The sequence below is a fragment of the Oncorhynchus masou genome, chromosome 23, assembly GCF_036934945.1.
Source record: "Oncorhynchus masou masou isolate Uvic2021 chromosome 23, UVic_Omas_1.1, whole genome shotgun sequence".
Lineage (NCBI taxonomy): Eukaryota > Metazoa > Chordata > Actinopteri > Salmoniformes > Salmonidae > Oncorhynchus > Oncorhynchus masou.
Window position 1 is genome coordinate 16,444,297 of NC_088234.1, and position 22,474 is coordinate 16,466,770.

At 44.4% G+C, this 22,474-nt stretch overlaps 1 protein-coding gene across 4 annotated transcripts; it reads left to right on the forward strand.

Annotated features, from left to right (window-relative positions):
* The first annotated feature begins 3,493 nt into the window (after positions 1–3,493).
* On the forward strand, positions 3,494–22,132 carry LOC135510442 (ATP-sensitive inward rectifier potassium channel 10-like). 4 transcript variants are annotated; one of them, XM_064931360.1, is made up of 6 exons: positions 3,494–4,134; positions 10,423–10,869; positions 11,165–11,376; positions 12,992–13,123; positions 13,307–13,484; positions 20,109–22,132. In XM_064931360.1, the coding sequence occupies exons 2-6, from the start codon at positions 10,431–10,433 to the stop codon at positions 20,531–20,533; spliced, it is 1,386 nt and encodes a 461-aa protein (XP_064787432.1). In that variant the 5' UTR covers positions 3,494–4,134; positions 10,423–10,430; the 3' UTR covers positions 20,534–22,132. The 4 variants fall into 4 exon arrangements, with proteins under 4 accessions (XP_064787432.1, XP_064787433.1, XP_064787429.1 ...); XM_064931361.1 differs by having other exon boundaries at positions 3,495–3,851; XM_064931357.1 differs by having other exon boundaries at positions 3,496–4,134; positions 10,291–10,869.
* Positions 22,133–22,474: the final 342 nt, after the last annotated feature.

Below are 22,474 nucleotides of genomic sequence, written 5' to 3' on the forward strand. Positions count from 1 at the left end.
CCCTATTCTCTCCTGTTCTCTCCTGTCCTCTCCCTATTCTCTCCTGTTCTCTCCCTGTCCTCTCCCTATTCTCTCCTGTTCTCTCCTATTCTCTCCTGTTCTCTCCCTGTCCTCTCTCTACTCTCCCCTGTTCTCTCCCTGTTCTCTCCCTATTCTCTCCTGTTCTCTCCCTGTCCTCTCTCTACTCTCCCCTGTCCTCTCCCTATTCTCTCCTGTTCTCTCCCTGTCCTCTCCCTATTCTCCCCTGTTCTCTCCCTGTCCTCTCCCTATTCTCTCATGTTCTCTCCCTGTCCTTTCCCTCTTCTCTACTGTTCTCTCCTGATCTTTCCTGATCTCTCCTGTTCTCTCCTGTTCTCTCTTGATCTATCCTGATCTCTCCTGTTCTCTCCTGTTCTCTCCTGATCTCTCCTGATCTCTCCTGTTCTCTCCTGATCTCTCCTGTTCTCTCCTGATCTCTCCTGATCTATCCTGATCTCTCCTGTTCTCTCCTGATCTCTCCTGTTCTCTCCTGATCTCTCCTGATCTCTCCTGTTCTCTACTGTTCTCTCCTGATCTCTCCTGATCTCTACTGTGCTCTACTGTTCTCTACTGTTCTCTACTGTTCTCTCCCTGTCCTTTCCCTATTCTCTACTGTTCTCTCCTGATCTCTCCTGATCTCTCCTGATCTCTCCTGTTCTCTCCTGATCTCTCCTGATCGCTCCTGTTCTCTCTTGATCTATCCTGATCTCTCCTGTTCTCTCCTGATCTCTCCTGTTCTCTCCTGATCTCTCCTGTTCTCTCCTGATCTCTCCTGTTCTCTACTGTTCTCTCCTGATCTCTCCTGATCTCTCCTGATCTCTCCTGTTCTCTCCTGTTCTCTCCTGATCTCTACTGATCTCTCCTGTTCTCTACTGTTCTCCCCTGATCTCTCCTGATCTCTACTGTTCTCTACTGTTCTCTCCTGATCTCTCCCGACCTCTCCCTGATCTCTACTGATCTCTCCCTATTCTCTACTGTTCTCTCCTGATCTCTCCTAATCTCTCCTGAACTCTCTCTATTCTCTACTTTTCTCTCCTGATCTCTCCTGATCTCTACTGATCTCTACTGTTCTCTACTGTTCTCTCCTGATCTCTCCTGATCTCTACTGATCTCTACTGTTCTCTACTGTTCTCTCCTGATCTCTCCTGATCTCTCCCTGATCTCTCCCTGATCTCTCCCGATCTCCCCTGATCTCTCCTTATCTCTCCTGATCTCTCCCTTTTCTCTACTGTTCTCTCCTGATCTCTCCTGATCTCTCCTGATCTCTACTGATCTCTCCTGATCTCTCCCTGATCTCTCCCTAATCTCTCCTGATCTCTCCCTATTCTCTACGGTTCTCTCCTGATCTCTCCTGATATCTCCTGATCTCTCCTGATCTCTCCTGATCTCTCCCTATTCTCTCCTGTTCTTGCCGTCAACCCCTATAACATAGTTTTCTTAAAACAGAGACTCGTGCGCTAAGCATTCTAAAAATCTCGCACTCCGGAGAGAGGGAACATTCAGATTTAAGTCAAAACGGTAACTCGGCCACTCAGAAACATTCACTCTCTTCTTGGTAAGCAACTCTGGTATAGATTTGGCCTTGTGTTTTAGGTTATTGTCCTGCTGGAAGGTGAATTGTTCTCCCAGTGCCTGGTGGAAAACAGATTGAACCAGGTTTTCCTCTAGGATTTTCCCAGTGGTGAGCTCTATTCTGTTCCTTTATTATACTGAAAAACTCCCCATCCAGTCCTTAATGATGACAAGCATACACATAACATGCTGCAGCCACCACTATGCTTGAAAATATGGAGAGTGGTACTCATTTGCCCCAAACATAACATATTCAGGACAAAAACTGAATTGCTTTTCAATATTACTTTAGTACCTTGTTGCAAACAGGATGCAATTGAGTTAGGAAGGACGCTTGTATCTTTGTAGTGACTGTGTGTATTGATACACCATCCAAAGTGTAATTAATAACTTCACTACGATCAAAAGGCTATTCAGTGCCCATTTTTCAGTGCCTATCTACCAATAGGTGCCCTTCTTTGCGAGACATTGGAAAACCTCCCAGGTCTTTGTAGTTAAATCTGTGCTTGAAATTCACTGCTCGACTGAGGGACCTTACAGATCATTTGTATGTGTGGGGTACAGAGATGAGGTATCATTCAAAAAGCATGTTAACACTATTATTGCAACTATCCATGCAACTTACTATGTGACTAAGGGCTTGAATACTTATTGACTCAAGACATTGCAGCTTTTTCTTTTTTAATCATTTGTAAACATTTCGAAAAAAAAAATATTGCACATAATTCCACTTTGACATTAAAATCTAAATTTAAACAATTATAAATTCAGGCTGTAACAACAAAATATGGAAAAAGTCAAGGGGTTTGAATCATTTCTGAAGGCGCCATCCCCACCAGGCTGTAACCTTGGACAAGGACTCTCCCCTGGACACACACACACACACACACACACACACACACACACACACACACACACACACACACACACACACACACACATGCACGCACGCGCACACACACACACACACACACACACACACACACACACACACACACACACACACACACACACCTTTAGGTGCCCGTGCACAGATGAGGGAACAACTCTCAGCGGGACCGGAGACTACAGGATGGAACAACACGCGCTGGCGGGTGGGTGGGTCCGTGAGATTGATGCTCGTGTGAAAAAGGTCCAGCAAATATCGTGCAACTCAGGTTTATTCATGCATCTGCCTCCCACCATGGTCGCTCCGCTGGGGCGCGCTGTAAATCCAGCTCCCGCCAAAACAAACTTCACATGGGGTCTTTCATCAAGTTGTCCTTTTATTTTTTCCAATTAACCTGATTCTATAAGATAAGTTATAGGCATTGATATTAACTGTAACAAGACATGGAGGTTATAGCTTTTTCATTGTTCTGTGTAGACCTAACTGTCCAGTGATCTTGTTTTTCTTCTTCAATCATTATTCATTACAGTTCCTGTGATGTCCGTCGCGGCGGGAGCACGTGTATAGCGTTTCTCTCCTTGCAGGCGGACATGGCATGGCCTCACAGAGCGAAGCCGACATTATTCAGTCAAACTGTTGGCCAACTTTGCCGACGCAAAATTGCGAGGAGCCAAGTCCAGAATAAAGTGTCTGTTGTTCATTCTGATTTGTAAATAGGCTACCTCCACGCGTTCTAACAGTGAAATAACTTCCAGGCGTGTATCTTAACCATCAGACATTTACATGAGAAAGTTGACAATGGCTGAACAGTCGGGGAACCCTTAACAAGGGACCCATTTACAGTGAACAGGGTGAGAGAGAGAGAGAGAGAGAGAGAGAGAGAGAGAGAGAGAGAGAGAGAGAGAGAGAGAGAGAGAGAGAGAGACAGAGAGAGACAGAGACAGAGAGAGAGAGAGAGAGAGACAGAGAGAGAGAGAGACAGAGAGAGAGAGAGAGAGAGAGAGAGAGAGAGAGAGAGAGAGAGAGAGAGAGAGAGAGAAAGGGTGGGAGGAGAAGCTGGGAGGAGAGTTGAATTAATGAATTAAAATGTCCTGAGTCCAGTTGAGTGACTGAATAGGCTACTTTTTCATTTATAAGGAGAGACAAGTGAAAACTTGAGAGAAGAGGACAATTCAACTTCTACATGAACCCGCGAACCATCACAGCTCCAGATGCAACGGGGGACATTGCAACTATTTTATTACATAATAACTCTGTAACGTTCAACCGGAACCGGTACCGACTGACACTTCAGTCTTAGAGAAACCATTGATTTGTCTTTGGTAAATTCGGGATTAGATTCGTAGGCTACAGAAACTTGGTGATTTGAACGGTTTGTAAAAATGGTTTTATTGTCAGGCATATTAGAATTATAATGGCAATATCTCAAACTACAATCAGGATGGAAATCTGTAGACAATGAAAGTTGGGTGTCTCGTGCTCATGCGTGTGAGAGAACTGTCAACAAGTGTGCATTCCTCCAATCCATGACGTCGCACTGAGTAAAAAGTCAACAAATAGGCAAATTGATCATAACATACATTTTTTAAATGTGTTTTGGGGGATACAAACACTTTTAAAAGTCTCAAAATTGCATTCAACAATTGCAACAAAAGGTAAGTGATGACACACACATTCTAATTCATGTGCCTACATTCCGTTTGCTTTCATTAGCTTACTAGATCATCAACAATGATTTGATTATTGTTATCTTACAGAATACGTATAAGTTGTTAGCAGCAAAGCTAATTGGTGATTGCTCACCTGAGAGACGGCAGGGAGTTATATCGATCTGGTGGAATATAAAAAGGCCAGAGCTTGATTAAAACTTACACCTATTAAGTTACAAAAGAGAACAGGATGAGAACACTATTTGGCTTAGTACGCAAAGAGGACATGGGCAGAGAGCACAGGTGCCCCCCACACAGAGAGAACAGGATGAGAACGCTATTTGGCTTAGTACGCAAAGAGGACATGGGCAGAGAGCACAGGTGCCCCCCACACAGAGAGAACAGGATGAGAACGCTATTTGGCTTAGTACGCAAAGAGGACATGGGCAGAGAGCACAGGTGCCCCCCACACACATAGAACAGGATGAGAACGCTATTTGGCTTAGTACGCAAAGAGGACATGGGCAGAGAGCACAGGTGCCCCCCACACACAGAGAACAGGATGAGAACGCTATTTGGCTTAGTACGCAAAGAGGACATGGGCAGAGAGCACAGGTGCCCCCCACACACAGAGAACAGGATGAGAACGCTATTTGGCTTAGTACGCAAAGAGGACATGGGCAGAGAGCACAGGTGCCCCCCACACACAGAGAACAGGATGAGAACGCTATTTGGCTTAGTACGCAAAGAGGACATGGGCAGAGAGCACAGGTGCCCCCCACACACAGAGAACAGGATGAGAACGCTATTTGGCTTAGTACGCAAAGAGGACATGGGCAGAGAGCACAGGTGCCCCCCACACACAGAGAACAGGATGAGTGTAGCCTATCAGTGCTTTTACGGTACTGGTTGGTGTATCATTGTATCATTTTGATTTAATTGTCACCTTGATTATTCATTCTCTTCCGGTTCCACTTTTATATGAAGTACAAATGATAAAGGCGATAAAATTTCAAAAGGCTTCACAAGACATAAATGCTACACACACCATCTGTAAGCACATGTCAAACTCTATAAATGGTGTATAAAGGGTGACATAACCAATCCCACTGTAGGCTGAATTGCCAAAGACATGCATGTTTATACACACTTTATAGAGTATGACATAAACTTATAGACGATTTGTGAAGTATTGATGTAGTGTTTACGAAGCCTTTATGTCCACTGTAAAACAAAAATCCTGTTGTTTTTTTGTTAACTTACTGGCAGACAGTTACCTGGAACTTACTGTAAAAAATAAGTACAGTATGTTACCGTAAATGTACTTTTATGGTCTCTTTGGAAATTACGGTAACGTACAGTACCTTTATTACGGTAATGTACAGGTAGCTGGCTGCAACTAAGCTCCCATAAAAACATATACACATATTTTTACAGTGTATGCTGTATAAAAGCTTTATAATCTGTACTTTGTTTAAATCAAATGGCATTTTATTGGTCACATACACATGGTTAGCAGATGTTATTGTGAGGGTAGTGAAATGCTTGTGCTTCTAGTTCCGACAGTGCAGCAATATCTGACATGTAATCTAACAATTTACCGAACATGTAATCTAACAACTACTCAATACACAAAAATCGAAGTCAAGGAATGGAATACAAATATATACATATAAATATATGGGTGAGCAACGACAGAGCGGCATAGGAAAGATGCAATAGATGGTATAAAATACAGTATACACATATGAGATGAGTAAATGCAACATATGTAAACATTATTAAAGTGGCCAATGATTTCAAGTTTAAAGTGGGACCTCAGTTCCTCTTGGTCTGAAACGGCAGAAGAATGAAGACGTAAAAACACGTTGCTGTAGACTGTATTCGTGTTGATAAGGGTTCTAACTCACACCTGTAGGAAGGCAACCTGACCCGGGACAAATTGAGGACGATCACCATGGATACTGGGAGGGTGCCGACAAAATGACCTCTGGCACCAACTCTGGCACTATAACATCAATCTCCTCTCTGGCACAATGATTAGGGTTTAAATTGGACATTCCAGAACACTCCCTGGCTGCGGTTTACAAGTCAAGTCTACAATGTGTAAAATGGACCCTAAAGAGATGTCAAAATTGAAGTTGGGATGCATTAAATGAGATAGATAATGTTAAGCTGTTTTGTTTTCTCCCTCTGTGATTGCTCTTGTTGTTGAAAGGCTGGCAAGGGGCTACTAAAACGATTCAATGTATCTTGAATGTAGGGAACACACAGCGTGTGTAAGTGGCCTAGGTAGCCTAGGGGTTAAGAGCTAGTAACCGAAAGGTTGCTGGTTCGAATCCCCCAGCCGACTAGGTGAACAATCTGTCAATCTGACATTGAGCAAGGCACTTAAGGCTCTGAATAAGAGCGCCTGCTAAAACGTAAATGTCAAATGTCCCTGAGTTACCCTGTACAGGTTCAGTGTGCAAGATGGGCTTGCTTCTCAAGTGTCAATTTGTGGGTAGTTTGAGTACCAGGAACACAAATAGTTTGGTTAATGAAGAAGTTGTGCCAGTGCTTGTTTGCAGAGGCTGTGTGGGGATTTGTACACCTTATACTGTTCATGTGTAATATACAAGTCTTGATTGTTGCTTGAATCTGTCCGTTAGAGGTACTCAAGTGTTATAGAGGGGTGTTTGAGTGAATATGTAGGGTACATGAGACTCTCAAACTCATTCACATCACCCCAACTGCAAGCACAGGGCAGCAGCAAAGTTTCTCCACTTCACACCTGGCTGGGTACATTAATGTTGATTCATTTTGGTTGAAAAGTCGTTTTTCTGTTTGCAGGGTACTTTTAGTGTTGTGGGGCAATTTTTTGAGTGTTTTCTTGGGTTGCTCGGAGGTGGTTGGAGTGTTGTGCAGAGGTTGTTTGGGGAATTGGAAGGGTACACACAGAGAGACAGGAAGGAGTACGGTGGATCACACTGCTCAGGAATACTAATGAGTATCTTTTGTCATCAATCTGTCTCTATATACCCTCTCTCTCTCTCTCTCTCTCTCTCTCTCTCTCTTTCTCTCTCTCTCTCTCTCTGTCTCTCTCTCTCTCTCTCCCTCCCTCTCTCTCTCTCTCTCTCTCCCTCCCTCTCTCTCTCTCTCTCTCTCTCCCTCCCTCTCTCTCTCTCTCTCTCTCTCCTCTTAATCCAAGTCCCCTTCTCTGCCCCCTCACACACTTGAACACATACTCACATAGGATCACTCGGTCACACAAGCCAATGCGCGCTCACACACACACACTTTCTCCCTCTCTCTCACTCAGTCGTATTTTTCAATGGTGGCTTTTGTCCCTTTCATCTCTCTAAACAAAGGATTCTTGTGCACACAGGACAGAGTGAGAGAGAGATGGCGAGAGGGAGAAAGGGAGAAAAGGGAAGGGAAAGGGGGGACACCTAGTCAGTTGTACAACTGAATGCATTCAACTGAAATGTGTCTTCCGCATTTAACCCAACTCCTCTTAATCACCACACGAAATCCGGATTGGACTTGACATGACATTTTAAGGCAGGATGGTAACAAACCTATGTAAATTGAGTCAGCAAATCCTTTGTTACAGTGCATACTTTGATTTAAAAGGAGAGAGAATATAGCAGAGAGGAAGACACAGAAGTTTTAAAAGGAATAATAAACGAAGGGAAATAATAATAATAATAATAATAGTAAGTGTTGTTTGGGAAAGATCAACATGGATATATTGAGGCGGCCGTGTTGTGTATGTCGTTGTACATGTGAATGTGTGTTTACTGTATGTGTGGGCGAGGCCTCAGTAGGGTTTAGAGGGCAGCTGTGAATGTACTCGGCCTATCACACTCGCCTATCCGAAACCCCGCCTCCTCAACCCCCCGCCCCCCATTTAGTATTCTGAGCACAGAAATCTACACAGATCCCTATTCATACTCACAGTGTGAGCTTCAGCACCAGAGAGATGAAGGGAGAGAAGGAGGAAGGGGGGAGGAAAGAGGGGGAGAGAGAATAGAGTAAGCGAGTGGGGACACACAGAGAGAAAGGTCAGAAAGTAGAGAGCGTATCAGATCGCCTAGTTCTCTGCCTTTTGTTTTAGTTGGTTATTTTTTTATTGGTCTGGAAAGCAGAGGCAGGCAGAGACAAAAGGACCATTTAGCCAAGGAGAGAGAGGGAGAGAGGGAGAGAGAGAGAGGGGGAGAGAGAGATGGAGAGATAGATAGAGAGAGCGAGATAGAGAGATCGAGAGAGATAGATAGAGAGATAGAGAAAGTCCAGATGAGGATACAGAACAAAGTCTAGAAGGATGCTCGGGCCAAAGTCACACACAAACAGCAAGTCTCCATATCCCCAAGGAGAAAAAGAGGCATCTTGGCCCTGATAGATAGCAAACAGAGTGTAGTGTGTACGTCCCAGTACATCACTGGGGCCAAGCTTCCTGCTACCCAGGACCTCTGTACCAGGCCGTGTCAGGAAGGCCCTAAAAATGGTCAAAGACTCCAGCAACCCAAAGGCTCCTTAACAGCTTCTACCCCCAAGACATAAGAGTTCTGAACAATGAATCAAATGGCTACCTGGACTAGTTGGATGTTTTATACTGCTGCTTTTAGCTGTTTATTATCTATGCATAGTCACTTTACCCTACATATTACCTGGACTAACCTGTACCCCGCACATTGACTCGGTACCGGGCCTCCCTGTATATAGCCTCGCTACTGTTATTTTATTATGTTACTTTTTTAACTTTAGTATATTTAGTCAATATTTTCTTAACTCTTATGTTCTTAAAACGGCATTGTTGGTTAAGGGCTTGTAAGTAAGTAATTTCACCGTGAAGTCTACACCCGTTGTATTCGGCACATGTGACAAATAACATTTGATTTGATTTGGACAAGCTCTATTCTCCTGCTGTACTGCGTCCACAAACCACACCGCGTAATTCTGTGACACAGAAAAACATTTATTGGACGGTGAAAATGAGATCATGTTGGAGCTGCACATGGTGGTAGACTACTGGGGCAGTATGGGGCTAATCATCAACGTTGGTGAGGTCATAGTTTGAACTCTAAGTGTCAAGCAGTACCACTACGTGTAAGGCAGTAAGACGATTGAAATGTTCATTTTTATTTCATTAGGGAAAAAGGGATAATGAAAGAGAAGTAGATTGTGTCAGGGATCAAAGCCCATTCATACATGGTTGATCCAGACCAGTGGAGGCTGCAGAGGGGAGGACGGCTCATCATAATGTCTGGAATGGAGTAAATGGAATGGCATCAAACACAGGGAAACCATGTGGAAACCAGATGTTTGATGTATTTGATACCATTCCACCGATTCCGCTCCAAACATTACCACGAGCCCATCCCCAATTAAGTTGCCACCATCCTCCTGTGCTCCAGATACTAGACTACATGTGGCTTTTCTGTTCCTGGTTTCGGATGGGGAATAAGTAAGCCTTGTTTCGGTCCCTCTTGATCCAGCCAGCGTGATGCGCTGCAGACACATCTGAGCGCCTTAGCATTATAGAGGGGCTTTTACAAGGAAAAGACAGCTGTGACTTTGCACTGAAAGGGGGCTTTTACTTTGAAAGGGCAGCTGCTGCTCTGTCTGAAAAGAAAAGGATGGAGAGAGAGAGACAGACAGTTTGGAGCACATTGACAGCCACAGGCCTGCATCTGTCCACTTGAAAAAGTGTGTCCCATTTATAATGTCCCTCTCTTTCTATCCCTTTCTTCATGTCTTCCTCCCCCCACACCCCGAATGTTCCACTCCTGTCACCTCTTCCATTCCTCCCTTTAACAACCTCTCTCTTCCTTTCCTCTTCTCTCCTTTCTCACAAAATCTTTTGAACTTGTTTTTCATCAACTTTGACTTTGCACAATATTTATCTCTTCCTCTCCCTCTTCACCCCTCCTTCTCCCCACCCCTCACTCCTCTCCCTCTTCATCTTTCTCCAGTTTCACTCCTCTTTCACTTCATCTCTCTCCCGTTTCACTCCTCTCTCTCCTCACCCCTCCTTCTCCTCACCCCTCCTTCTCCTCACCCCTCTCCCTCCTCACTCCTCTCCCTCCACACCCCTCTCCCTCCCTCTCCCTCCTCACCCCTCTCCCTCCTCACCCCTCACCCCTCACCCTCACTCCTCTCACCTCTCTCCCTCTTCAGCTCTCTCCCTCACTCTAATTTCCACCGTCAAGTCCTTTCCCATTTATCCATTCTATCCCCCTTCACCCCCGACCTCACTCCTCCATCATCAACTCCCCCTCCCACCATCCCTCCCTTCTTCCCCTGATAAAGCTGCAGCCATGACGTCGGCCACTCCCCCCTCCTCACGCGGCTCCTCCCCCCAGAAGGTGTGTCACTCCATGACACAGACGGAGGTTCTGAAGCCGCTGCTGGGGGCAGGGGGGGCGGAAGGGGTGGGGGTGGCAACTGCGGCAGGGGGGGCAGCGACGGCAGGGGGGGCAGCGACGGCAGGGGGGGCAGCGACGGCAGGGGGGGCAGCAACAGCGGTCTGCGCACTTCGACGGAGACGGCGCGTTCTCTCCAAGGACGGGCACAGCAACGTGCACATCGAGCATGTGAGCGGGCGCAGGGCGATGTACCTGCGTGACATCTGGACGACCTTCCTGGACATGCAGTGGCGCTACAAGCTCTTCCTGTTCTCGGCCACCTTCGCCGGCACCTGGTTCCTGTTCGGGGTTCTGTGGTACCTGGTGGCGCTGGTGCACGGAGACCTGCTAGGTGAGGATGGAGGAAGGGGAGAGAGAGCGAGAGAGGGATGGGGGGAGAGAAGGTGGGAGGGGAGGGGTTCTGTGGTACCTGGTGGCGCTTGTGCATGGAGACCTGCTAGGTGAGGATGGAGGGAGGGGAAAGAGAGGGAGAGACAGAATTCTAAGGCATTTGAGAGCAATGATACCTCAAAATACCAATACAATCAGTTGTACCTCCCCTATAATCTTTGTACCTTTTGCTTTCCATATCAATCTCACAACCTTGCCTCTCTCCCTGTGCCTCCCTTCTCCACCCCTCCCTCCAGAGTTTGACCCTCCGTCCAACCACACCCCGTGTGTGATGCAGGTGCAGACTCTGACGGGGGCGTTCCTCTTCTCACTGGAGTCGCAGACCACAATTGGCTACGGCTTCCGTTGCATCACAGAGGAATGTCCCGCCGCCATCATCCTCCTCATCCTCCAGCTGGTCATCACCATGGTGCTTGAGATCTTCATCACTGGAACCTTCCTCGCCAAGGTACCTCACCCTTCCCCTGGGCAGAACGATAAGATGTTCACTTTACCATCCATCACATCCATTGATAAAGTAAACCACCAGTAAACAGTATGGATATACAGTATTTCACTGAAAAATCTGGATCTACACATCACGTCAAATTTTCAGTGCCATAATATGTGACTGACCACCTGGATTCGGTTTTATGTAGCAAAATGTGAAATGGTGTTTTTTACATTGGATAAAAGTAGAGACTCAGAGCTACAAAATGGTATATGATACATGGCATCTGAGGAACAATAGGAAAGTAATTCTTCTTTGAAACTTGTAAACTCACTTTTGAGAAAATCGCCTTTGAATATTTTGGGGTCAAGTGAAGAGCTCTTCGTTGTCTACACCCATTCGGCAATATTCAACGAGTGTTGTACAGTACACATGTCACGTAACGTTAGCTAATGAGCCAGCCAGCTAACGTTAGCTAACAGTTAGCTAACAGTACACTTTAGCTTGAAATTAAACTACTTTGTCAAAATTAGAAACATATAATATCTGAAAATGTAGCTAGCTAACGCTAGACTATCTTACTTGTCGACATGATTTCAAAACTTAATCCTCCAGAAAATGGAGAGCAACACTTATGCAGCTCCACTACATAGTACATTTTTAAAAAGGCGTGTTCGACAGGATTACCAACACAGACTGACGAGCTCAAATAAACAGAAGCCTTCTATATGGCAGACCAATCCTCTCTCCTATCTCGGCATGTCCAGCCCGCTCATTATCTCAGCCAATCATGGCTAGTGGGAAGGTTGCTCACTTTTTTTGTGGCTTAACCAACAAGGCTCGTAATTGAACAATTGTATTTATATTTACAGATGGCATACAAGTTTGTTATGAAAGTTCACATCTTCGAGAAAGCATTTCTGCAAAAAAAACGCATTTTGAAAAAAAAAAGTTGTGAAGTTGTGACTAGTTTCCTAAATCGGGTCACATATGCACTGCATCCATCCATAGTCAACACATACATCAGTGTTTACTATCCAGCTCCCCCCTCTCCCTTTCTCCATTCTCTCTTCCTCCCCACTCTCTCTCCCGCTCTTTCTCCCCCTCCCTCTTGCTCCCACCCCCCCCTCTCTCTCCCCCTATCCCCATTTCTCTCTCCCCCTCTCTCCCCCCTCTATCTCTCTTCCCCTCTCTTTCTCTCTCTCTCTCCCCCTCTCCCCCCCCCTCTCTCTCTCTCTTCCCCCTATCCCCATTTCTCTCTCACCCCTCTATCTCTCTTCCCCTCTCTCTCCCCCTCTCCCCTCTCTCTCTCCCCCGCTCCCTTTCTCCTCTTCCCTCTTATCATTCTAACCCTCTATAACATGAATTATCTGCTGCCCTCTCTATCTCTCACTCAGGGTCAGAGTTATCTATATGTGTGTCTGTGTGTGTGTGTTTCTGTGTGCGTGTTGGGGGCAGAGGTTAAGATCATAGGAAGTCCATGCCCTGTGTGTATTGATAAGGAGACTTACAGCAGGCTGTGCAGCACCATAATATTTACTCAAACCGGATATGTTCCAGAGAGCATTGTGGGTAGTGGAGTTCATCATGCTACACTGTGTGGCTCTGACACACTCTTCCCCATTGTCCTCAGGTGGCGCGGCCCAAGAAGAGAGGAGAGACAGTGAAGTTCAGTCAGTACGCTGTGGTGTCCAATCACGAGGGCCGACCCTGCCTCATGATCCGTGTGGCTAACATGCGCAAGAGCCTGCTGCTGGGCTGCTCGGTAGAGACACAGTGTGTGTGTGTGTGTGTGTGTGTGTGTGTGTGTGTGTGTGTGTGTGTGTGTGTGTGTGTGTGTGTGCCTGTCTGTCTGTGAGAATGACGCAGTTGTCATTTTCCATCGACGCTCCTCTTTACAGAATCCTTGCACATGTCCCCTAATCAAATGACTCCATTTGGCTCCTAGGTGACGGGGAAGTTGCTCCAGACGTCCCAGACCAAGGAGGGGGAGACGATGCATCTGGACCAGAGGAACGTTCCCTTCCAGGTGGACACGTCCAGTGATAGCCCCTTCCTCATCCTCCCCCTCACCTTCTACCACATCATAGACGACAGCAGCCCGCTCAGAGCCTGGGCTGCCAAGGGTAGGAATGATGACATACAGTAGCTTAATGTTCACATTGTCAGTTATTTGTGTTGTGTGTTCTCCTTCAATTGTTCCTATTTCATGACATAAAACTTGGTTACCAGTTCCATAGGCAGGTATAGTGTAGTTACGGTCCAGTGTTCTTGTCCTATTGGTCCAAATTTATATTACTGTAAGTGGCCTAAGACATGGTAGTAAAATAGACAGGCAGGTTCAGTGTTCTGCTGTAGTAGTGGTGTAGTGAACTACAGTACCTTACAGTCTGTGTAAAGGAGGTGAAGTTGTTGCTATAGTTGACCATGTCCCATGTCTTAATCACCAGTAGGACGAGAGGGCCAGCCGGGGTGTGGGAACGGAAAGCCATCCGTGTGGAGAGAAAGAGAAGGGTGAATTTAGGAGATTAAAGGTCACTGCTGTGATGGATAGAGGGCATTTGTAACAGAGCCAGGACAGTAGAGGAAAGGGGGGGGGTGTAGGGTGGATGGAGGGAACATCATTCTAGTCATTTGTACACTGCAAATTGACCACAACTATGCCAAAAAAGTGATTGTATTTGAAAATAACCTTTTTGCCGATCCCTGTTGTAGAGGGGTGTGTGTTTGCGTACGTGCGTGCATACTGTATATGTGAATGCGTGTACACAGCAAATCGGCCAGTGTCGATTCAGAAGTTAAAATCACTCTGTAAGAGTGAAATTAGAACTCAGCGGTGTAAAAGAACCCCCAGTGTTGATGTTAATAGTCAGAGTTATTGTTTTACACTGTGGAGAGTAAAACAGTCCAATCAAAACCACACCCATCATTATCAGATTTCCCAGAATGCACTACTGTGTTTTTGCATGTACATTGACTGATTGAATGATGTTATGCTTCACAAAGATAACTTATATTTTTCTAAACTAATCCAATTAGTTAATTCGATTTATTGCACCTGTTATTGAAATGGTTGTTCCAGTTTAAATGGTTTAGGTAGTCTCCTTTATCAATTTCCATGATCCCGACAGTCGTTCTGAATGAGGGTTGAGGGTGAATAAAGATTCCAACTGTTGGATATCCTAGCTCTATCTGGATTCCTGTAGGAATTACACATTCATCACTTTGCAAGCCAGCATAATGTGACTTGCAGGCCTGATGTGGCCTGTAAACCAGGAGTTTCCTAACACCACTGTGCTAGGGTAAAACTAAGCAATCAAAGCAAGGCCTTATGGTATATGTAAGTACTATATATTGCCAAAGTTGAATTTTAATTATAACATTCGCCTAGGAACTTACTAGGTGAAACCCACATGCCTTAAAAAAATTAAATAATTCAACAACCATGTCTGTGTCACTAACAAATACAGTCATGGGTGGTAAACTCGACAATTCACTCCAAAAGAAAAGATACCCTGGGAAAAATGCAAATGAGACTTTACACCATGCACCACTTAATTATAGTTCACTCCAGTGTAGAGTGAAATACCTATTAGTTCACTCCATTATAGAGTGAAATACCTATTAGTTCACTCCATTGTAGAGTGAAATACCTATTAGTTCACTCCAGTGTAGAGTGAAATACCTATTAGTTCCCTCCAGTGTAGAGTGAAATACCTATTAGTTCACTCCATTGTAGAGTGAAATACCTATTAGTTCACTCCATTGTAGAGTGAAATACCTATTAGTTCACTCCAGTGTAGAGTGAAATACCTATTAGTTCCCTCCAGTGTAGAGTGAAATACCTATTAGTTCACTCCATTGTAGAGTGAAATACCTATTAGTTCACTCCAGTGTAGAGTGAAATACCTATTAGTTCACTCCATTGTAGAGTGAAATACCTATTAGTTCCCTCCAGTGTAGAGTGAAATACCTATTAGTTCACTCCAGTGTAGAGTGAAATACCTATTAGTTCCCTCCAGTGTAGAGTGAAATACCTATTAGTTCACTCCATTGTAGAGTGAAATACCTATTAGTTCACTCCAGTGTAGAGTGAAATACCTATTAGTTCACTCCATTGTAGAGTGAAATACCTATTAGTTCACTCCAGTGTAGAGTGAAATACCTATTAGTTCACGCCAGTGTAGAGTGAAATACCTATTAGTTCACTCCATTGTAGAGTGAAATACCTATTAGTTCCCTCCAGTGTAGAGTGCAATACCTATTAGTTCACTCCATTGTAGAGTGAAATACCTATTAGTTCCCTCCAGTGTAGAGTGAAATACCTATTAGTTCACTCCAGTGTAGAGTGAAATACCTATTAGTTCCCTCCAGTGTAGAGTGAAATACCTATTAGTTCACTCCATTGTAGAGTGAAATACCTATTAGTTCACTCCAGTGTAGAGTGAAATACCTATTAGTTCACTCCATTGTAGAGTGAAATACCTATTAGTTCACTCCAGTGTAGAGTGAAATACCTATTAGTTCACGCCAGTGTAGAGTGAAATACCTATTAGTTCACTCCATTGTAGTCACATTTTTGGGGTCTGGGGGATGACACCGGGAGAGGGGTCTCTCTCTCTCCATCTCTGTGTGTATGTCAGTGGAATGTGTGTGAGTGGGTGCCAGGGTTTCTCATTAAAAGACAATGGGATACAGTCTGATACAGTGAGGGATGCTGACACAGAGCTGGGGGGGATCCTCTTACAGGAGGGCAGGCCTCTCATCACCACTAACCACAGAGCTATTACTGACCCATACTGATCCCTGATCTACCTCTCTACTCATTTACTGCTCTCTCTCTCTCTCCCCCTTCTCTCTCTCTCTATAATGGGTCTCTATGTAGTTGAGCCCCAAACTCCTCCTGTTAAATTGACTGTGGTCAGATTGTATGGCATTGTGTTACTGTACACGTAATATGTTTATTTAATGATGCCTGATCCTAGAGAACACTCCGTTTGGCTTTTGGCTTCACACTGTGTACCTTGAAAATGTAAGTAATATCTGCAAAAATCGTAATACTATCTTAAAGTATCGTAATACTGTTACTAGAAGAATCAAAATACTAACAGTACATAATGCTACGACAATAGCCCCTGCACTATCTATGAATCTGTCTTCTAATCTGGCCTCCTCTCACGGCAGCTCTCAAATTCTCATGATGCATTTCTGTGGAAATATCTGCAGCTCTTTGGGGGCACACGGGCGGGGAGTTGGGGACTTTGCCAAATACGGTGGGACACTGTCAGGAGTTTCAGTAAGGGGTTACAATGAGTGCACTAATGTGAATAACCTCAGTACACTGTAGTTGTTAACAGGAGTGAGAAGAGAGGAGCAGAGAGGTTGTGAAGGCTGTTCAGAGGAGCACAGTCAGAACTGCTCAAACCAGTAGTCAAGAACAACATTAGAGACTGAATAGACTAGACAGTCTACCATATCATGCATTGTGTGTGCTTGTCTGTGTGCATACGCGTGTGTGTGTGATATTTGTGCGTGCGCGTTTGTATGTGTGTGCGTGTGTTTCGAAGTGAGAGCAGTACTGGGTCGGGGTTAGAGTTAAAATTACTGTTTTCACAGATGACATAGACTGACCAGGTGAATCCAGGTGAAAGCTCTGATTGCTTATTGATGTCACTTGTTAAGTCAACGTCAATCAGTGTAGTTGAAGGGGAGGAGACAGGTTAAAGAAGGATTTTAAGCCTTGAGACAATTGAGACATGGAAGGTGCAAAAATGTTTAATTAAATGTATTTGAGTGTTTACCAGCATTTGTAACTTGAGTCGGATAATTATCTCTACAAAACAGTTAATCTCATAAAAACATAAAAATACTTGCTTGATATGTTTTCCAGTTTCTTGAAATACTTTGCAAATACAAGTTATTTTTATGTGAAAACTGAAACAGTCTATTAATTATTTTTAGTAGACACAGTAGTGAGTGCATATAGTTTCATACTTTTTGGTACTGGTCCCCCATGGGATTTGAACCCACAACCCTGGTGTTCTAAGCACAATGCTCTACCAACTGAGCCACATAATCACAAACCACTTAATGTCTCAATGTACTCAGTTACTGTATTGAACATTGCTTTTCTTCATGGTGATGGAAAGTCTACAGGTTCTAACCTAGATGACCAGCCTATATACAATACAGTAATGCACATTTACATGAAGTGGTTTGTAAGGATGGTAAATGAAAACTGCACAGAAAGTGGTTGTTTTCCATGTTATTTCATCAAGATTAATTTGATGTGGATGTTTTGGATCTTTGCCCATAACCTTGCAACTTTTGATGTAAATGTTTGAGGACAGGGTTTTGTTCTTTCTGGATTCAGGGATGTTAGGAGCCAATATACACAGGCAGTTAGGAAAGCTAAGGCCAGCTTTTTCAAGCAGAAATTTTCATCCTGTAGCACAAACTCGAAAAAGTTCTGGGAAACTGTAAAGTCCATGGAGAATAAGAGCACCTCCTCCCAGCTGCCCACTGCACTGAGGCTAGGAAACACTGTCACCACTGATAAATCCACAATAATTGAGATTTTCAAGAAGCATTTCTTTACGGTTGGCCATGCTTTCCACCTGGCTAACCCTACCCTGGTCAACAGCCCTCCACCCCCGACAGCAACTTGCCCAAGCCTCCCCATTTCTCCTTCACCCAAATCCAGATAGCTGATGTTCTGAAAGAGCTGCAAAATCTGGACCCCTACAAATCAGCCGGACTAGACAATCTGGACCCTCTCTTTCTAAAATGATCTGCCGAAATTGTTGCAACCCCTATTACTAGCCTGTTCAACCTCTCTTTCGTATCATCTGAGAATCCAAAGATTGGAAAGCTGTCGCGGGCATCCCCCTCTTCAAAGGGGGAGATACTCTAGATCCAAACTGCTACAGACCTATATCTACCCTACCCTGTCTTTCTAAGGTCTTCGGAAGCCAAATTAACAAACAGGTCACCGACCATTTCGAATCCCACCATACCTTCTCCGCTAAGCAATCTGGTTTCAGAGCTGGTCATGGGTGCACCTCTGGCCCTTCTTTGGAAACTGTATTAACTATCCTCCAGACAAGCTTCAATGCCATACAACTCTCCTTCTGTGGCCTCGAACTGCTCTTAAATGCAAGTAAAGCTAAATGCATGCTATTCAATCGATCGCTGCCCATATTGCCCACTTTGGCAATGTAATTTACAAAATAGCCTCCAACACTCTACTCAACAAATTGGATGCAGTCTATCACAGTGCCATCTGTTTTGTCACCAAAGCGACCTGTACGCTCTCGTTGGCTGGCCCTCGCTTCATACTCGCCGCCAAACCCACTGGCTCCAGGTCATCTACAAGTCTCTGCTAGGTAAAGCCCCACCTTATCTCAGCTCACTGGTCACCATAGCAGCCCCCAACCGTAGCACTCGCTCCAGCAGGTATATCTCACTGATCACCCCCAAAGCCAATTCTTACTTTGGCTGCCTTTAAGCACCAGCTGTCAGAGCAGCTTACTGATCACTGCACCTGTACAGCCCATCTGTAAATAGCCCATCCAACTACCTCATCTCCATACTGTATTTATTTATCTTGCTCCTTTGCACCCCAGTATCTCTACTTGCACATTCATCTTCTGCACATCTACCATTCCAATGTTTAATTGCTATATTGTAATTACTTCTCCACCATGGCCTGTTTATTGCCTTACCTCCCTTATCCTACCTCAGTTGCACACACTGTATATAGACTTTTTCTACTGTATTATTGACTGTATGTTTGTTTATTCCATCTGTGTTGTTGTATGTGTCGAACTGCTTTGCTTTATCTTGGCCAGGTCGCAGTTGTAAATGAGAACTTGTTCTCAACGAGCCTACCTGGTTCAATAAAATCAAATAAAACAATTCCATTAGAATGATGATTGCAGAGAAAGGAACAGGGCAACAACTCTTACAATTCCAACTATTGAATCCTGCAAGATACTGTTCTTAATTATACAACTACCTTTTTTTGTTGCCAAAACAGAGATGCTGAAATGTTTTTATTGGGCAGCTAATACACCCTGTAAAGGCCCAGTGCACTACTTTTGTGAACAAATATATATGTTTGAAAATAATATTTTTGCTATAATTTATTTTTTAAATTCAGATTTTTAAGAAGGTGCAGCACCCTCAGCACCCCTAATTCCTGCGGATATGGGATCGTGTATGTGTGCCATTCTGAGTGTGAATGGAACACGTTCGACACCTTGTAGAGTCCATGCCCTGACGTATTGAGGCTGTTCTGAGGGAAAAAGGGGGTGTAACTCAAGGCAGCAGCGACTCCTCCTGGCGTCAGGCAAAATGAAGGCAGTTGTGCAGTGTGCTTGAAGGGGGTGGGCATCTTTACTGCTTGTGGGCTTGATGTTCGTTATCAACCTATATAGGCCTTTGTGGTGCAGCTATTTGTGCGTACAGTAAGTGTTTGGGGTGTGTTTTGTGTTTGAGAGAGTGTCCATGTATGTGGTAAAAGGCTTCTGTCAATGGACTCTGTTTATATCTTCACTTTAACGTGGGTTTTACACTCGGAATAGAGCAGAGAACTTAGTCAATCTATTTTGTGATCTGGATTCAGTAGAGAAATCAGACGGTATCTTTAGAAATAGCGTTTAGCCTTTTATTGTTATATCCTAATGTTTTTTTCTTATGGATCTCTAGTGCTAAATTTGTATCTTTCATTCACTCTACCTGTGTTCTAGGAGGGGGATGGACGGATCCGGATCTGGCAGACTTTGAGCTGCTGGTGATCATGAGTGCCACGGTGGAGCCCACCTCCGCCACCTGCCAGGTGCGCACCTCCTACCTGCCTGATGAGATCCTGTGGGGGTATGAGTTCCCCCCCGTGGTCTCCCTGTCCCCGTCTGGGAAGTATGTGGCGGACTTCACCTTCTTCGACAAGGTGGACAAAACGAAAACCCCGCCCCTCTTCAAACAGGCCCCCCCCCCAAGCCCGGCCATGCACTCATCCCGCAGCAGCAGAGGGGGCGCAGAGGAAGGGGCGGACCCAGAGAAGATGAAACTAGAGGAGAGCTATCGAGGGGAGGAGAGGGGGAGGGGCAGGGGGAGGGGGAGGGGCAGGGGGAGAGACAGTAGCCCCCTCAGTGTCCGTATCAGTAATGTATAGAGAGAGAGAGAGGATGGAGGGAGAGAGAGAGCAGAGAGAGAGCAGAGAGAGAGAGAGCAGAGAGAGAGAGAGAGAGAGAGAGCAGAGAGAGAGAGAGAGAGAGAGAGAGCGAGAGAGAGCATGAATGAGACGGAATGAGAGAGTTACGAGAAAGAAGAAAAGAGAGGAGACTGTATGGAGATTGATAAATTATCAAGTGAGAATAAAAAGAGCTGCTCCTCTGTTGGGAAATGTGAACACACACACACACACGCTCCTTGTTTGGACTTTATGCGTTTGTATCGCCCCTTGTAAGGATTCAACAGGTGATGTCCTTCAAAGGAACAAAATACATCCCATTTGTGTCTACTGTCCTGTAATCAAAGATGGACCAAGAAAGCTTTTTAAACTTAATTTGTCTGTATTTTTTATAAGAAGACTTTGTGTGACTGGAAAGGTCAAGGTTGACTGGTTTACCAGGACAAAACATGGTTCAGGAGGACATAATCAAAGGAACCATGCAGTGGAGGCTGCTGAGGGGAGGACGGCTCATCATAATGTCTGGAACAGAGTAAATGGAATGGCATCAAACACATGGAAACCATAACATTCCACTTATTCCACTCCAACCATTACCACAAGCCCATCCTCCCCAATTAAGATACCACCATCCTCCTGTGGAATCATTGTACTGTTACTGTTTTTAACACAGAAAGGTACTCTGTCTGCAGGACATGAGAGTGGAAATACTGGATAATTTTTTTTAAACATTTTTTTTGAAGGATTTTAATTGAATATATGATATCGTATGTATACTGTATGTATCTGTCCCTAATGATGCGATATCCAGCAGTACTTATTCATCTGAGTATATGCTTAGCAGGGTTGGGGTCCATTCCATTTAAATTCCGGTAAATTCAGAAAGTAAACCAAATTCCAATTCCAAATGTTCATTGTCACTCATTGAAAAGCACTGAAGAGAAATTAAATTGGAATTTCAGTGTACTTCTTGAATTGACTAGAATTGAAATGTAATTCATTCCAACCCTGATGTTTAGTGTTTCTGTTATTTTTTATTTTATTTTTCACTGGAAAATATGAATGTTAACAATACTAAAAGCACTTTAACTTGATGGTGTTTGTGTACACAAGCATATGTATATGTTTCAGTGTGCGTGCGAGGCTGCATGTATGTGTGTTTTAACATATGCATGTTCATATGCATGTACTTGTTATTCCTCCTGTACTTCAATACCTGATCACTCCTGTGGTCATTCTAAAACGTGCCACTAAACTCTGCCTTTTGATGTGCCAGTGTCTGTGCAGTCGAGCATCAGATTTCAATATCATATGGTGTGGTTAGCTGACATGTTAAACACCTATCCACTCGTTGTGAGATCTGGCAGGCGTCTGCAATGAAGTCAGGCAAGAATGCTACCATTGCCTGTGATTGGTTATAATGTGTTGGCCAGGCCAGGTCCCATCTGTAATATTGCAACCTCATCACCCTAACAGATAATATACTATGAAGTGTTGCCCAGGCCAGGTCCCATCTGTAATACTGGAACAGATAATATACAATGAAATGTCTGTTTTTAATAAAAGTGCAGATTTACAACAGCTCTGTATTGGCCCATCTCTGTCAAACGAAACCCCCACACCTGTGTCGGTTTCCGTGAAACCAGCACTGAAGGAAACATGCACTAAAGATATACCACATGGTTTTTGTTGCTGTACACTTGCACAATGCACTCTTAATCCCAGAGTGCCGCAGGTAGGGGAGAACTGGGACGAAAGTAAAAATTGTATTTTTTCCCCATAGAGAACGATGGAGCTAGAGCTCTCAACGTTTTAGCATGAGAGCTACTCATTTTATTCTAGCTTTCAAAAAGGCACAGTCTCCTCTTCTCTTCTCCGCTGCAACTCTTCCCTGTGTCCTTCGTGTACAAGAGAAAGTAGTGC

Bases quoted from the DNA above. Each gene is read 5' to 3' on its own strand.
- LOC135510442 (XM_064931360.1), top strand. From the start codon at position 10,431: ATGACGTCGGCCACTCCCCCCTCCTCACGCGGCTCCTCCCCCCAGAAG. The intron at 11,377-12,991 runs GTACCTCACCCT...CATTGTCCTCAG, and splicing joins CTGGAACCTTCCTCGCCAAG to GTGGCGCGGCCCAAGAAGAG. The intron at 13,485-20,108 runs GTAGGAATGATG...CCTGTGTTCTAG, and splicing joins CAGAGCCTGGGCTGCCAAGG to GAGGGGGATGGACGGATCCG.